This window comes from Cladosporium halotolerans (genome assembly GCF_011745625.1).
Source record: "Cladosporium halotolerans strain TM138-S3 chromosome Unknown Sca3, whole genome shotgun sequence".
In the NCBI taxonomy this organism is placed as follows: Eukaryota; Fungi; Ascomycota; class Dothideomycetes; order Cladosporiales; family Cladosporiaceae; genus Cladosporium; species Cladosporium halotolerans.
The window spans coordinates 25,593-42,443 of NW_027191454.1; the positions used below are offsets into that span (position 1 = coordinate 25,593).

General features: G+C 56.8%; 5 protein-coding genes across 5 annotated transcripts; 2 read left to right on the plus strand and 3 right to left on the minus strand.

Annotated features, from left to right (window-relative positions):
- Positions 1–1,235: 1,235 nt before the first annotated feature.
- WHR41_00988 (uncharacterized protein) lies at positions 1,236–3,951 on the minus strand. Its single transcript, XM_069369594.1, has 2 exons — positions 1,855–3,951; positions 1,236–1,798 (listed from the first exon to the last, which is right to left on the minus strand). The coding sequence occupies exons 1-2, from the start codon at positions 3,613–3,615 to the stop codon at positions 1,577–1,579; spliced, it is 1,983 nt and encodes a 660-aa protein (XP_069233271.1). The 5' UTR covers positions 3,616–3,951; the 3' UTR covers positions 1,236–1,576.
- Positions 3,952–5,273: 1,322 nt separating this feature from the next.
- Positions 5,274–6,847, minus strand: WHR41_00989 (uncharacterized protein; the record flags this gene model as incomplete). Its single annotated transcript, XM_069369595.1, has 2 exons — positions 5,274–6,646; positions 6,814–6,847. The coding sequence occupies 2 exons, from the start codon at positions 6,845–6,847 to the stop codon at positions 5,274–5,276; spliced, it is 1,407 nt and encodes a 468-aa protein (XP_069233270.1).
- Positions 6,848–7,032: 185 nt separating this feature from the next.
- On the plus strand, positions 7,033–8,520 carry WHR41_00990 (uncharacterized protein; the record flags this gene model as incomplete). Its single annotated transcript, XM_069369596.1, has 1 exon — positions 7,033–8,520. The coding sequence occupies one exon, from the start codon at positions 7,033–7,035 to the stop codon at positions 8,518–8,520; it is 1,488 nt and encodes a 495-aa protein (XP_069233031.1).
- Positions 8,521–8,910: 390 nt separating this feature from the next.
- WHR41_00991 (uncharacterized protein) lies at positions 8,911–14,223 on the minus strand (the record flags this gene model as incomplete). Its single annotated transcript, XM_069369597.1, has 9 exons — positions 8,911–9,201; positions 9,273–9,348; positions 9,404–10,229; positions 10,285–11,142; positions 12,443–12,676; positions 12,743–12,855; positions 12,916–13,183; positions 13,239–14,124; positions 14,179–14,223. 9 exons carry the CDS (start codon positions 14,221–14,223, stop codon positions 8,911–8,913), a joined length of 3,597 nt encoding a protein of 1,198 aa, XP_069233032.1.
- Positions 14,224–15,429: 1,206 nt separating this feature from the next.
- Positions 15,430–16,598, plus strand: WHR41_00992 (uncharacterized protein). Its single transcript, XM_069369598.1, has 2 exons — positions 15,430–15,690; positions 15,777–16,598. Exons 1-2 carry the CDS (start codon positions 15,478–15,480, stop codon positions 16,560–16,562), a joined length of 999 nt encoding a protein of 332 aa, XP_069233033.1. The 5' UTR covers positions 15,430–15,477; the 3' UTR covers positions 16,563–16,598.
- Positions 16,599–16,851: the final 253 nt, after the last annotated feature.

Sequence of the window (16,851 nt, forward strand, 5' to 3'; positions counted from 1 at the left end):
TATACGTGTGCCAATAGTAGCAACCCTCACTTCTGGAGGCATGTGACTTTGGCATGGATATACTGTTATGCCGAAATTGGATCCTTTTCTCTTCTACAATTAGCAGAACACCGCAGAGCGTGAGATGACAGAAACAGTGGCCCCTGCAGAAGGGATGGGTTTCAGCGAAAAATGGTGACACAATTTGGGATGCAAGTATAGACTGCCAGGGCGAACATTGTATTGGAGAAGACTCTATGAAAACCTTCGCCAGCTCAGAGCGATCAAGCTTCCACCCAGTATTGCGGTGAAGCGACAGCAACGCTTGACCCGAGCCATGTACATCCTAGTGATCCATTCCAGCTATTGCAGACGTCTACGAGATATGCTATACGCGGCCGGCGCGGTAGCGGGTGACCGGCCGACAACGATGCAGTCGTGGAATAAGTACTAGATTCTAGACAGCAAGTCAGCAACTGTCTCATCCCACTTTCGTGAAGCGCTCCGCAAAGCGGAAAGAAGTAGTCAAGGTAGCTCGAGGGTCAGAAGGAAGGCAACAAGGAGTTATCTGCATGGTTTTGCGCATCTCGGAAAAGTATACTGTAAAGTTTACATCCAAGTAATATTTCATCAGAAGAGCTGTGTGTCGTCGTGTCGAAGTATGCTGCAGTGTGCAAAAGAGAAAGTAGAGAACGTACCTTGTCCAAGTGAACAGCGCCGCCTATCCTCCGCCGCGAGACTCGTGCGTGAGTCTTGCGCCGAAGCTCAGACAGCGCTGAATTTAGCTCCTCTGACCGCAGTCAAGGAGCCACAGTAGTGCATCAAAGCAGCAGAAGAAGAGATGTCACGTCACAAACGACCCGCTTCATCATGGAGGAATCCAAGCAGGAGATACAAGGACGTGTGGGTTGTCGCTCTCACTCGCGCGACGAAAGGTGGGCCACGCAGTGAAGCAGGCCCGGGTCGCCGGGTGAGCAGGTTCGTCGAGCGATAATGAAAGCGTCTCTCCCATGCCGCCGGCGGGCGCGAGTGTGGGAAAGGAAGAGAAGAGGGAGAGCAGCGGCAGAATTTTGAAGAGGTGAGGTTCGCGCGGCCGCTTGCGCGCTAGCGGGCGTGTGCTTTCTCCCCGCTCGGCCCACTGCTGATGGGGCTTTGCCTGAGGATGGCGGTCGTGTGAGTGCTAGGTAGAGAATCGACGTCCAATATTCAATCAACAAGATTTGTTTGAATCACGCAATCACAGCAAAGCTTCAAGCTTTTTCAATTCAACGTAATTCGTAGGATTCATCCACAAGTCTATATCCACTATCGAATCCTCAACCAAAAAGCCGGGAGAAAGGGAAAGCCGTATAGACACCTCTTGCTCCCCATCATCAGTCGTCGTCAACAATCTCGGCCTGCCAAGAACAAAGTAAAAAGGAGATGCAACGTCAGTCGCGTAAAGTCGTAAGAATTTCGTTCGTCCGTGGTTCCCGTATTCTGTAACTCTGCCTTTCTCAGGTTGTTGAGTCTTCTTGCTTGTTCTCGCCTGCGCGCTCCTCATCTCTTGAATGCTTGCTGCGCAAGCAACAGCTGTTTTGAATTCATTGCTTGCAAATCAACGTCTATACCTCCTTCCCTGGGTGTCGTAGTAGTACTCTTTCTCGTAAATGCGCTCTTCGTAAGCGCTCCTCGGCGGTGCGGGAGCAGGGACCGGGGGCGCAGGCAGCATCTTTGGCATACGCTCAAGCTCCTCGCGCTCCCACTGGATCTCGCGAATGCGCTCGCGGCGCTCGCGACGGATGTCTTCGGTCAGCTCGACCAGACGTAGGACATCTTCCTGTTGCGTGTGTCAGCAATTGGTCTAGCTGGTACAAGTGCGAGGCAACAACTTACGTAGCGTAGATATTCAATGACGTAGAAGAAATCATCCGTCTCTTCGTACTCGTAGCCCATCTCGTCAATGGCCTCCTTAATGACCAAGTCCTTGGTGACTTCGGTCCACATCTTGTCCTTTGTCTTGCCTTTGTGGGTGCCCTCCTGGATTCTAGTCTCTGTAATCCTGATCTCCTCTTCGCGGCTGGGCTGAGCAACTGGAGGCGGCGGGAGCGGAGCTGGGGGCGGAGAGCGCGGGTTGCCAAACTCGCCTTCGTAGACTCTGTCTCCGGTCCGGAACTTGCTGCGTCTGTCGCCGTTGTATCGCTGCCATGTGATCTCTTGGCTGCCGCCTCCTTTGCCATCCATGCGCACGCGCTCTGTGCCTGGGGGGACATCGACCAGGCCCCAATCCCGGGTGGCACCGTCGTAAGCCTCACCGGGATAGCCACGAGACGCGGCGCGACGCATGTAGTATTCGGCCTCTTGCGCGACATCGTCATCATAGCGACGGCGAGCAGGCGGACCTGCGGAAGGGGACCTGTAGTGACGAGTCGATGCACTCCTCGATCGCTGACGTGGGGCCTCAGAACGGCGAGCACTACGGGAGCGCTCGTGGCGATCTTGTTCGATGATCAAGTCTTCGTCAAAGTGCTTTCCGTTGCGAGTGCCAGATCTGTGAATCTCAATCTCCAAATTGTCTTCGCGAGGCGGGCTCGGAGGTGCGGGTTGTGGAGGGGGCGGTGTAGGTTCGCGGGCGGGCTCTATCCCATGGTCGATATGGCGGTGGTGATGAATGACTTCCTGAATGATCGGTGGTCTAACAATAGGCTCTGGCGGCGGTGCTGGCGCAGGTGGAGGAGTGGGCTCACGTGGTGGTTCCGGGGTTGGGGATCGTTCTCTCCTTCGAATGATAATCTCCTCTCGTTCGTGATCACGCGGCGGTGGCGGAGGGCTCGGGGAGCGTGGACGACGCACAATCCACTCTTCTTCCTTCTTGCCCACTAGCACGCCTCGGCTGTGTGAGCGAGGACGAGGTGCAGGCCGTTCTGACTCTCGGATACGGATGTCGATTTCCTCGCGTTCACGCTTCTCCTTCTCCCGAATGCGAATGTCGAGCTCCTCACGTTCGCGCTGGTCTCGCTCGCGAATGCGAATGTCGATTTCGTCCGTCTCTGGAGCCCGAGTCGGAGGACGATCCCCACCGCCTCTCCTGAAGCGGATCTCTTCAATATCTTTCTCGTGGTACTCGCTCCTAGGAGGCGCCTCGCTCCGAGCGTAATGGCTTTTGGCCGGCGGAGATCGAACCCGATGATCGTCGTCATGGCGGATCCTGATGTCGATTTCTTCCTTGCTTTGAGGAGCTCTGCTGGGAGCTTGACTCCTAGGACGCTCTCTGTACACAATCTCCTCCTCATCGCGGCCACCTCGCTCGCTGGTAGGGTATGGCGGACGTCGATCGCGCTCGCGTTCACGTTCGCGGATGACAATCTCTCTCTCGACGTCAGCGGGATGCCTGGAGCGAACGGTCTCGTTGCTGCGGCGGCGAGCCGGCGGGCGCCATGTGTCTTCTTCCCTCCTTTCTTCCCTCACGACTAGAGGGCCGGCATGACTCTTGCCGTAGTCCTCACGTAGAAAGTCGGGCTGACGGGCAGGGCGTTCTGTGCGACGATCCGATAAGACGGTAGCAGGCCTCCTGGCCTCGCGGACCTCCAGCTCAGGCTCGTCGTAGCGAGAGCGAACGTAATCCCGTTCCTCGTAGTCGGCGTAGCGTCGAGACATGGCAGGCTACAAGGCTGCGGCCAACTACGACCCAGGCGGGGCTAGTGTTGAATGAGCGTGGCAGTCCTGGGCGGGAACGCGGTTGTGGTGAGTGTGCAGGTTTGTGGATGTGTCAGAGGAGGATCACGAGCGCCGGCTGGAACGATGAGATCAGGCGTGTCTCGGACGCAGCTGCATGTGGGAATGGCAAGTGGGGTGAGGCGGCGGCTGGGGAGGCAGGCAGATCGGGCTGCGATGGAAAAGGCAAACGCGCTCGGGCGCAACAGGACGGACGGACGCGGGAAAGAGAGGCGGAATGGGAGGAAGTGAAGTCAAGTGAGTGAGAGGTGAAGTGTACTATCGTGCCGGCTCTCTCTCGTGTGTCTTCCCTGCCGGCCATGCTTCGTCTAAATCATCTGGGCAAGGGCGCGGGCGCCGCGCGCCGCCTCGCCCCGCCAAACTCTCCTACAAGGAAGGAAGCCGCTCTCCGCTCTGGCAGTAAGTGACGTAGCGCTCGTAGCCGAAGCACGGCACACGCACGCACCCGTTTGCAACATCGTGCCTTGTTGCCGCCGCCGTCGGGCTGCGACATGGGTCGTATGCAGAATGACGATGCTGCCCACAGATCCTGAATACGATACATCATTGTAATTTCGCGGAGTTGGGGCAAGGACTCACTTTCAATGGGAAGAGTGCGACAAGCTATAGTGATTGACCGGAGATCATACTTGCCCGTCAACCAACATTCGGGTGTGATGGTGACTTTCATAGACTCTACTTCGGTATGGCTATTGCCATTTTGATGACTCGAGTGCAATCACGTAAGACGTGTGGACGATATTGAAGAAAGTAGCTGATCATGTCATCTGAAAATCAAGAAATCTCTCCTCAGATCCAATAGAATAGGCCACACAGATCGCTTGCGCTCCCATGGACACTGGAGTGTTTGAGGTATGGGCGATGCTTGAGATGGCATTTCCAAACAAGCACGATCTCATCGCTTTGAAAGCCGTTCTCAAGGCTCGAATATATTTGCCCAAATCAATCGTCCATCTACATCGTTGCTTTGCAACGAAGTACTAAATGCGCACTCCCCAGAAACATGGTTCGAAGTTGCCATGGGATCCTTCGTCAGGGGGGTTGAGAGAGGTTTGTATGGTAGTGTGTTCATTGACAAAACAAGCGCTCTCCAAAGTTCGGTCTAGTTTCGATGGTAGTCTCTTCCGCCATAGCACTTTATGAAGTCACTGTATTGATCAGGATCTGCTTTGAGCTCTCTAGCGCTGTCTATGGGAAGTTCGATGATCCCTTCTCCTTTCAGGTTCATAATTAGGACTACCGTATTGCAGCGTGGCATTTAGTGCTGCGGTGCATCGCTTCCCAATGCTCCCAATAACTACGCCCTGGAAATTGAATATCATACTATGAAGCCACAAGGACTCAGCCTGACAGCATCGGCTTGTATTCCTGACGTGGAGCGACCTTGGTAAATGGACTCGCATCATCACCAGCCTTATTGAATGCCTACGAGATGCGACCGCTAATCAGCGTGGTTCCATTAGAAACTACATCGATTTGAACACAACAGCAGTATCTCATACTTCTCCGTAGAAGATGGGCTGTGCCAAAGTGGGCTATGACCTTTGCCTTGCTGATTTTTGATGTCGCACACAGAATGATCACTTCTCGTTCATGGCCGATTCGATTTCCTTCTCGCCCTGCCGCCATATCCTCTCTTTCTCCGCCTGTCTCTGCGCCTCTGCCTTTCGTATGCGCGGATCTCGGTCAACCCATCTAAATTCCTCAGTCATAGACTCCCACAGGCGATCGACGAGCCAATGTTCCCAATATCTCGACGGCGCGATAGACGGCGGTTGCATAAGATACCGGTCCATGCCATTATTGGCTAGAAAGGTCCTGGTTGACTTGACTGCTTCCCAATAGGCAGGGTAAAACCCGGAATCTTCCCAATCGATGATGCCTGTTACGGTCCAGTGCCCTTGAGCACTCACGTCAACCATGAGATTAGCCGGTCTGAAGTCAGTATGTGTAAAGACACACGTCTCTTCAAATCGAGTGGGCGGAAGAAAGCTCTTGAGAAAGCGGATGTAGTTCCCGGAGACCCAGGGCTTATATGAGAAGAAGAAGAATTCCTCGAACTCGGCCACTGTCTGGATGGTATCATTTGGTCCGAACTCGTCGCGCCAACCGCGTGTACCCACCACACCTTGACCGTTGAGCAGGCCGAGCCGCCGAGCTTGTCGGTCGATTTTTCGTATCTTTTTCAACATTGATTCGAGCTGATTCGTCAATGAGAGCTTTTCCTCAAGGGTCAAAACGGGCCAAGCGTTGGCCAACGTCTGCTTTGGCACATAAGAGGTGAACAGGAGGGACATTGATCCAAGCTGAATCAGACCATGAGGTCTTGGTATAGGTATATCGGGCACGTGAACAGCGAGAAACTCAAGAGCAGCGTGGTGATTACTTTGGTCTCCCAGAATGACTTTGACGGCCATGTCACCATCCAACCTCGCCACGAATCGCGTGGTCATGCCACCTACCCATAGGCATTCCGAGTGTCTAATCAGTTGCTTCAGAGCCTCAACAGAGTCTCCAGTGTGTTCTTGCTCGCGCTTGAGCAATTTTTCCACAGCAGGTGACAGAGGAGCCAGAATCCCGAAGGAAGTCGCGTCGGTTTCCTCGATCCTTGCGAAGAAGGGAGCTGATTCGGTTCCTCCCGCTGGGCCCGTGTCTTCTTCTGATGACTCCTCAGGATCGAGTCTTCTTTTCTTAGCCTTCACGAAATCCTCCAAGTGCTTGTTGCGCTTCAAGCTATACGACCCGGGGAAGCGATTAAGTAGATCGCGTGTCGGATAGCTTGCGAACTCGGATAGCAACGCCGTGAGAGTCCTTCGATTTAAAAGTGCTGCTTGAGAGAGCTCACAAGCGACCTCGTTCTCATCAGACTCTTCCGTGTCGTTCTTCGCGAAATATTGTTCATACTCAGGAGGTACCAGTGCCGTCAAGTCCGCCTCAGGGTCCTCGAGGAGGCCTGCGACAAGCGTTTAGAGCATCTCTTGATTGATCTTTTTGGATTTGCGAGCAGCTTCTTCAGTCAAAGAAGCGTCGTCCCTCGCCATTTTGGCCACGCCGTCCGACATCGGATGCTGCCTTACCTTATTGCGAGTAACGTGGTGTTTGCTTGTATTTTGTCAATACGGTCGGCGGCAATGGATCGCTGATAGTGGGGCATCTTCGTCAAGAAAGCAGGTGGCGCGACGAAAGCGGGGCAGGAACAGGGATTAAGCTCTCAAAGAGGGTTCGGCGCTAGCAGACCTTATCTTATCGTTCTGACGCCCGAAATAATTTGCGAAGGCGAATCGCAGCCCAGTCACCAAGCCTAGAGCCAACTCCCAGGAAACTCACAGTACACACAACATGTCTAAGCGCCCGGCACAGGACGACGAGCAGACCTCGCCGCAGGCTCTCAAGGCCGGCGAGCGCCCGATCGCGAACGCGGGCGTCGCCGACGGCGAGGACTTCGAGGACGAGTTTGAGGATGAGTTCGAGAGCGAGGACGAGATTTTCGAGGCTGGTGTGGATGGCCGACCAGACGAAGAGCGGGAAGCCGAGCAAGCAGAGAGCAATGCTATGGATGTGGACAAGGAGACTTTCATTCCGGGCAGGCATAAACTGGACGCCAACCAGACGCTTGCTCCCGATCTCAGCACATACGAGATGTTGCACTCTCTGGAGACGACGTGGCCTTGCCTCAGTTTCGACATCGTGCGCGACCAGCTGGGTGACGACAGGAAGAGCTACCCTGCCACAGTCTACGCAGTGGCCGGCACGCAGGCCGCGCAGGGCCGCGAAAGGGAGAACCAGCTCATGGTCATGAAGCTCTCCGGGCTGTCGCGCAACGACGAGGCGCAAAACCAGGACTCTGACGACGAAGACGACGACGAGGACCAAGACGATGACGCGATCCTCGAAACCAAGTCCATTCCCCTCACCTCGACCACCAACCGCATCCGCGCGCACCAAACCCCGCAAGCCTCCTCCTCCGCCCGTCCCACAACCCTCACTGCCTCCATGCAAGAGAGCGGCGAGGTCCTCATCCACGACGTAACGCCCCACCTCACCTCTTTCGACACCCCCGGCTACACCATCCCGCCCGCCGCCAACAAGCCCCTGAGCACGATCCGCGCGCACAAGGGCGTCGAAGGCTACGCGCTCGACTGGTCGCCGCTCGTCCCCAACGGCAAACTCCTCACAGGCGACACGGCGGGCAAGATCTTCGCGACGACACGGACCGAAGGCGGCGGCTTCGTGACCGACACCAACCCCTTCACCGGCCACACGAGCAGCGTCGAAGAACTGCAGTGGTCGCCCAACGAGCGCAACGTCTTCGCCTCCGCCTCCGCCGACGGCACCGTCAAAATCTGGGACGCGCGCAGCAAATCGCGCTCCCCGGCGCTCTCCGTCAAAGTCTCCTCCACGGACGTCAACGTCCTCTCCTGGTCCAAACTGACCCCGCACCTCCTCGCCTCCGGCCACGACGACGGCAGCTTCAGCATCCACGACCTGCGCGCGTGGAAGAACCCCGCCACCGCGGCCAGCGCAAAGCCCGTCGCCGCCTTCAACTTCCACAAAGAGCAGATCACCAGCCTGGAGTGGCACCCGACGGACGACAGCATCCTGAGCGTGTGCGCGGGCGACAGCACGCTGACGCTGTGGGACCTGGCCGTCGAGCTCGACGACGAGGAGAGCAAGTACACCGCGGACGTGAAGGACGTGCCGCCGCAGCTGCTGTTCGTGCACTACATGGAGATGGTCAAGGAGTCGCACTGGCACCCGCAGATTCCGGGCGTGGCGCTCGCGACGGGCGGGAAGGGGCTGGGTGTGTTTAGGACGATCAGTGTGTAGGGGGTGTGGGGAAAAGTTATTGGTAAAAAACGGGTATATATGGAGTATTTTCCGGGAGAGTAATGAAATATGATCACGTCACACGGCGAGCATTTCGGCTCCCTAGGGAAAGAGCGACAATCTCAGAGGACGTCATGTGGGATATTCCGCAAAAGCGTAGTTGAAGCTCAGAATTGATGAATTCTTTTCATTCCGTCCCCATCTCTCGGGCTACCACTGGAAGGAGCATGGCTCTCATCTTCCGAAACCGAGCCAGAAAAAAGTCGTCTCCATCTCCCACGCATGTCCTGTTCTCCCGAATCCATCGATCCAGCAAATGCTATGGCCACGCTCGCTCGCTTTCCCATGAACCAAGAATCGAGTGCCCGCGTCAGTCACAGGAACAATCAATCATAGCACACCCCCCGGCACCGTCTTCCCCCCCGCGCCAACCGCGCTCCCCCCTCCCACGCCCGCCGCTTCCAGCCCGCCTCCTCCCCCTCCACCCGCAGCGCCGCTCCAGCCGTCCTGTGGGCTCGCGTGGCGCCGCAACATGAACATGGGCTTGCGGCCCTCCTTGTCGAGCTGCTTGAAGAGCAGCAGAGGCTTTTCCTTGAGGCCGAGGCAGCGCTCTTGGTCGCCGTGAACGATGTACAGCGCGTATTGGCGCCAGTCGTCGTGGATGTTGTAGCGTTTGAGGGCCTGGTGGGAGGAGTCGTTAGCGGGGCTGTCCTGCAGGTGCTGGAAGAGGAGGGAGGGAGGGAGGTACTTACGACGGGGAGCACGACCTCGCAGGGGTCGTTGATGGCTACGCGGAAGGACTTGAAGATCTCGACTTGCGGGTTGTCGCTGTGATCACTGTCAGCTTGTGGCACAATCCTAATTTGGGGAACACATCACATACCGATCCCTTTCGCGCCCTCCCTCTTCCTCACGCGGGCTGGGCGTCGGCGCCTGCCGTCTCGCTCTGTCCCTCTCCTCGCGCCTTAGCGACATCTGGTCGCTCGCAGCTGAAGGCCATGCTGACTGCTGGCTGAGGCCAGTGCCGGTGTCTTCTGAGTGGCCGTATCCGCCTCGGTCGTGTCGTGTGACTTCTCTTGGGAAATTTCGCGCGGCTGCTGAGCCGGGCGCGTTGTGGTACGAGCCACCCGAAGATGGCTGGTTCGAATATGCTGGGCTTGTGGGGGAGAGTTGCTGAGATTGGTATGGGATGCCATTGGGGCTTTGCTGCGCTGTCATGCTTGCGGTCAAGTGGCTGCTGGCTGCCATCGCGGCTGCGCTGGCTTCGAGGTGTGTGCCGGCATCGTCGCGGACTTCGCGGGGCTGAGGTGTGTAGGATCGAGGAGGATGCGTTGGCGAGGGCTGTTTCGGAGCGCTGCCCAGGAAGAGCTTCTTCGTGCTGAATTTGCGACTGAGGGAGCTACCTTTGCTTTCCTTAACAGATGCAAGGTTCTCGCTGAGCTTCGAGGGGTCTGTGTCTTTGGGCGAGGGGATTGTGCCACCTGCAGGGTCCGGCAGTGGTGTCCGCTGGTCCTTCATGAGCCTCATGATCGGCAGAGCCTCTTCGCGCATCTTCCTGTTCTCCTCTGATATGCGATCCAGATCTTGCTTCAGCACGCGCAATTCTGCCTCCGCGGCTACGATACGCTCGTCGCGAAGTTTGATCGATTCAATGATGCGGGCAATGTCGTCCTGGGTAGCTGAGAGGTCTCCTCGGTCTCCTTCGGCAGCTGTTTCCATAGTCAGTTATCATTTTCTCATGTTCATCCTTCAGCATGCACCTACACAAAGGCACATAGTCGTCTTCCTCGAATCTGACATTTGACCTCCTCTTTTGCTCATAAACCGCCTTCAAAATAGTGAGCCTGTGACCAACACTGCTCACGCCCAGCTCCCTAAGTTCATCATGGTGAAGCGCAATCAGCGCCTCGCCGTTCACACCCTCATCCTCAAATGCCTGACTGTACTGCTTCAGCGCAGGCGAAAGCGAAGCCACGTAATCTGCAACTTGCCCCTCAGTCCACTGCGCAACATTCCCCGTCGGGCTGCGCCCCTCTCTCTCCATCCACCCCTGCGTCGTAGGCGTGTCCTCTCCCCCAACCGACTCCCGCTCGTCCTCAGACTCCGTCCCGCGATCGTCCTCCACGTCGTCGAAATGCGCCGGCACCGTCGGCGAAGCGATTATCGAGCGCTCGAACTCGTCGTCCGCGTCCGCGTCGCTGTCGTACGCGTGCTCGCCCACGACGGGCCTCCCGTACCGGTCCATGGCCTGCTCTCCGGCGAGCGACTTGCCACTCCGGCTGTTCGCGAGCTGCAGGCCAGCTCCTCCGGCGGGCAGGTCGATCCGCTCGCCGAAGCTGGCGTCGATGGGCGTGGGAGCAAAGTCGCTCTCGACGGGGCTGGAGGGACTGTGCGGGCTGCGCGGGCTGACGATGTACTCTGCCGTCGCGACCTTCTGCAGGCTCGGCAGGCGCTCATGCGACACCGCGGCGAGGCCGGCGCTGCGGAGCGGGAGGGTGTGCGAAGTGTCGTTGTTTGCGGACTTCCCCAGGTCGGTGGTGCGGGCGGGGATGTGGCTCGCCCGGTGGGAGACGCGCGCGAGCCAGGAGCCTTTGGCGGAGGCGGCGGGCTGGCCGGCGTAGGCTTGGTCGAAGGTGGGTTGTTGGTGAGCCAGGGTGGGCAGGGCGTAGGTTGGCGGCCGCAGCGGCGAGCAGCGGCGCGACCGGGCGGGTGTGTCGGGCGTGTGCGTACAGGATGTGCGTGGGTTGTGCGGGCGCGGGCGTGCGTATGTGCGTAGGCGGCGGTGCGACGGTGCTGGGAGGGCCAGCTCGTGTTTCAAGAGAGGGAGGCAGCAGCAGCAGCAGCGGGCGCGGGCGGTGCTGGATGCGGCGGACGGGTGCAACGCAGCGCGGCGGCGGAAGGCGGGGCGGACGCCGGCAGCAGGGAAGTGAAGTGGTGGTGGTGGTGAAGGTGTCGTCGGCGGCGCACAGGGAGCTGAGACAGACGCTGTCGCGGCGTGGTGTCCTGAGGGCGTGGGTGTGCAGGCGTGGTGGACGGCCGCTCTGCAAGGCCGGGACACGCAATCGTCAACAGGCGCTGGCGATGGTGTAGCGCGGTGCACCTCAGGCTCAGGCCGGGCTACCTTAGGTACCTTAGGCGCTCTAGGCCGCCGGGCGGGCCCTGCTGGCGCTTCGAGCCGCACTGGGGCAGGACAACGGCAACGGCAGGCCGGCGCGCACATTGACGGTGGGGCAGGGAGATCCTTGAGGATTATCGGCCTTGTGGATATGATTAAAATGCAGCTGTCCGCCAATATCCATCCCTCCACGACCCCTACTGCTCTCACAGTGCAATCTCCTATCCCTGGACGCATCAATGTAAACTCCCTCCTTTTGGGCCACGGGCAATCACCATCCCTTTTACATGACTGCCTTGTTACCCGCATCAATTGATCTGGTCTCCACTCCATCAATCCATCATGAACACCGCACTAAGCCTCGCTGATCCATCCGCTCTTCTTGCGCGATCCATGCTTGGTTCGCCTTTTCTCCACCACGCAATGCACGCCATATTAGTCCAGAGCGCGGACTGAATCGTCTCTTCCGGTCTAGCGTGCATAGACTTCACTTCGGGTAGAACACATCCTATCACAAGATGTGAAAATCGATAGATGGAGGCGATCATAGCAGCACATGTCACTAAGAGGTGTGATGTGGTTACTGGATTAGGGAAAAGTCCCGATACCATTCCCTTCACACATCGAGGAAAATCTACCGCCTCGCCTAACACCCAACGCCGTTGGCCAAACCAGCCCAATGCAACAACACTTCACGCAATCTACTCCAACCTCACCTCACCCTGGATACTTCACCACCCAGAGCGAAACGAGTCCCCATCCATCAATCCGCCCCCTTCTCCCCCACCACCGGCTCAACAAGCTCACTCTTCCTCAGCGCCGTAATCTGCCCAAAATTATCGTGCGGCTTCCAGCTCGCGCTCTTCCGCGCCGTCACCTCCTCCATCATCTTGTCGACCTGCTCGAGCGTCAGGCCGCGCGTCTCGGGCACGAAAAAGTACGCCCAGAAGACGCTCATCCCGCACAGCCCGCCCCAGATGAAGAAGACTTTCGAGCCTAGGTTGCCGTAGGCTGGGTCGACCATGTAGGGGACTATGACGCCTGGAAGGGGAGGGGGTGTTAGTTCGGTTGAGGAGGGTTTTGGGGGAGGGAGGAGATGGCAAGTACCGATGATGCAGTTCCAGAACCAATTTGCTGCGGTTGAGATGGCGACGCCTTTGGAGCGGATGGGCAGCTGGAAGATCTCGCCGATGATGACCCAGCCGGCGGGGCCCCAAGTTCTGGCGGGTTGTTAGCCAGGGCCAATTATGAAGGTAAAGAATGTCGCGACAGATACTCACGATGCGAAGAAGAAGATGAACAGGCAGACGAAGACGATCAGCACGTAACTCGCCGCGCGCGAGTCTTCAGATGCCGTGCCGACAATGGCGATGACGAACTCGAAGACGGTCATGCCGACGGCGCCCCAGATGAGCAGTGGGCGACGGCCGAACTTTTCGATGGTGTAGAAGGAGATGGGCGTGGAGCAGACGTTGACGACTGTTGTGATCATGGAGATCAAGAAGGGATTCTGCAGGCCGACGGTCTGGAAGAAGGTCGTGTTGTAGTCTGCGCGCAGGTTGGTTACCATTCCTCCTTCCCGTGTGGCTCCAGGATGACTTACAGAAGATGAAGTTGATACCAGTCCACTGCTGCCAGAACTGGAGCATGGTTCCAATCAGGATCTTTCGCAGGTTGGAGTTGCGCTTCCATCCGCCTGCAAAGCAGCCCCTCCAGCCTTCCTCGCCGATGTCCAGCTCATACTCATAATTCGCCTGGATCTCGGCGAGCTCGTCGAGAATATGTTCGCTATCTTTCGCCTGCCCACGAACCCTAGCAAGAGCAGACGCCGCCCGATCAAGGTCGTTCTTCTTAACATAGTAGCGTGGCGACTCCGGCAGCATGAGCAACCCAGTAGCCAGAACCACCGCCCAGAGAAACTGCACCGCAATGGGCACACGGTAAGCGCCGGTATCCTGGCGGTCCTGCGTAGCATAACCCACGCAGGACGCCAGCATGATGCCGATTGTGATAGCGAATTGATAGCAGGAAACAATCGCGCCACGCACCCTGCGCGGCGCGACCTCCGACATATACAGGATGTTGATGGCGGACACGAAGCCCACACCAAAACCCGCGACGAGCCGGCCGACGACGAGCGCCTCCACGTACGTCGCGGCTACCTGCACGATCACGCCGACGATGAAGATCAAGCAGCCCATGATGATCGTCGAGCGGCGGCCGAAGCGGTCGGCCAGCGAGCCGGAGACCAGCGCGCCGAAGAATGTGCCCGCGCTGAGGATGGAGACGATGAGCGACTTCTGCCAGGTCGAGTAGTCGACGAAGACGCGCGGGTTGTAGGGCAAAGGCACGGCGTTCTGGTCTTCGCGCCCGACGGGGTGGCCGTAGTCGATCTTGAATTGGCTCATGCCTAGTACGGAACTGATGTAGCCGGAGTCGTAGCCGAAGAGCATGCCGGCGAAGGCGGCGAAGGCGCACATGAGAGCTGCCTGAGCGTGGGCGTATCAGCGTCTGTCGGCAGGCTGGCGACAGGACGGACTCACCTTGAATGTCACCGGCGCTTCGATCTGCTGGAATTCGTCCGCCATATTTGCGATCGCGGAGTGTGAGGCCTATCGAGGGGTCTTTCGGGCTGTTGCCGTCAGCTTGACTTACACGGGATAGAGGATGGTTTGGATGCGACAGTGTTGATGCTCAGTGGCGTGACGAACCATAGCATCTGTTGCGTTGTTGGGCTGAAATGGCAACAAAGCAAAGGCATCGTCGTCGTCGTCAGAGTGAACGCAAGAATGCGGCACGGGCCAGGTGTTTGTGCCACATGCGCGCTGCTTCCTTATTGTTGCACCAACTATCCCTCGCGCCTCTGACGTCTGCGGAAGGCGGCGAGACTGCATTGGCATGTGATGTTCAGCATTCTTCCATGGTTTTGACCGTGAGAATCAATGGTAGAGCTGCAACACTTGAAACCAGACTTGAAGGTGAGGTGTCCGCCTCAGCAGTCTCAATGGTTAGTGTGGTGCCAGGCTTCAGGTGACATACGATAGGTTGCCTGACTGGAATGCTCGCCTCTCCAGATGTTTGCTTCGATTGCCGCTTCCTATTGAGAAGCCTAGAGCCACGGACCACCAACGTGGTCGCATTGGAAGTTCTAGGTCCCACGTTCGTGAAACCAACACAACAGAGGCCGAGGAAAGCATTCCTCAGCAGTCTGCATTGGTCGCTTCTGGAAATGCCTGTGATAGGTTCAGCCTCGGGAATCTATCGTTCGATGAAATTCTGGGCCTGCGCGTCTTATATCCTTACATTGAAGATGAAGACAAAGTCGAATGTGTATTTCGAATCGATGACTAAATCAACTAGGCCTACCATAACGTTTCATTAATGGCATATTTCAAGGAGACCATGGTGATTTCGTCGCGAATATAATTGTCAAGGATGCTTCGACAACCCCCTTTGCCTGGATCCAGTGATTGCGGATGAACAACGATGGCCACCCGTGTAACCTCAATGAAACGTTACGCAGGTGTCTGTCCTACTGTGTATACCGGATGTCATGTCGTCTGGACTTCTCCCATGGTTAATCGTATCTACAGTGTAAAATTCCCAGTGCTTTCGGATTCAATGCTTCATCCGGTCGCAACGGCCCCAGAAATGGTGTCGGTCTTCTCACGATGGAAGTGAATTTCCAGAAGCCCTTCCTTCGGCAGCGTGGACCTCGGCACACGAAGATCGGCACAACATCGCGGCCGCAACTCTCGCAACCATCAGCCAAGTTGTTACTATGATTTAGATGAACGTACAGTCCGGTATTGATTACAGTCGTTTTTGTTAAAGCCGTGATTATGGCATCGCGAGCAGCGGGAAATACCTACCGCCCATTCGTGGAATTGATGAACCTCGAAACCATCAACAAAAACACGTTCCGCTCGACTGCTCAGCCTTTTTGTCCTGGTGGCGATCATCCAAGATCCATTGGCAGAGCCTACGGCGGACATGTTTATGCCCAAGCAGCTTGGGCTGCGGCCCAGACGGTTCCTGAAGGCTTCGTGCTGCATGTGAGTATGCTCGCTTGCATCCCACGTTGGGCCCTTTCCAACCGTGTATCAAGATCACCAAGTCCTCATGCTGACCACCGAGACAGAATGCGACCGGCTGGTTCCTATTGGCAGGGTTACTCACCGTGCCGTTCGTTTACAAGGTCCACAGCATCCGGGACGGACGCTCATACTGCACACGCATCGTGAACGTCACGCAGGCCAAAGGCAAAGGGATCTGCTTCACATGCACCTGCTCGTTCAAAAAGGACGAAGCGAGCCCTGTCGAAGTCCAAGAATCCGTGGACCTGTGGGAGAAGTACGCGTGCGTATTGAAAGACAAGAAACCGGAAGACTTTAACGAGGCTCCTGGAATGGACGTGCCTTTCTACTGGGAGCTACTGCGGAACGGGCACCCGAACGATAAATTCCCTGGACTGAAGACGACGAAAGTGGACATGAAGCCTTACAACGAGCCAAGGCGGGCATTGGATAGACGACAGCTGATCTTCTACAAGACTATCGGAGACGCACCGCTTTCTCTAAACCTGCAAATGTGTGCTCACTTGTATGCTTCAGACCGCAACAGCTTGTACATCGCGGCGAATCACTTGGGTATCGGTGATTCTTGGACGCAGATGGGAAGCCTCGCGCACACGGTGGTCTTCCACGCGCCTTTGGAAGAATTCCAGTTCCGACAGCAAGTGCCTTCGAGCAATCCTCAAGGCGAGTGGTTTTGTATGGAGGACCGGACAGATCGGGCGTCGGCTGGGAGGAGCACGTTTCATAGTCAGGTATGGTCGCCGAAGGGCACGCATATCATGACTATCATGCAAGATGGCATGGTAAGAGTAGGGAAGAGTCAAAGCATCAAGAAAGAGACCAAACTATAGAGGGTATCTTGAACCAATACTGTAAATGTATATCCAAGATTATTTTCACGAGTAGCAGGCTGCGTTCAGAAGTGTGGAAGCGGAGAGTCACTGTGCCTGTGATGCCTTGCCGTCTGCACACGAACAGACTGCATGACTCTGATGGCGGACGACAAAGAATTCAATGTCGATGTGATGTGTTTCAAATGAAAGGACTAGTCTGAGTACATTCGTGTACTGGGGCAGCCTAAGGTGTCTGTCTAGTCGTGGGACGATTGGCACATGGGCTTGCAATTCGGCGCTCGCTCGG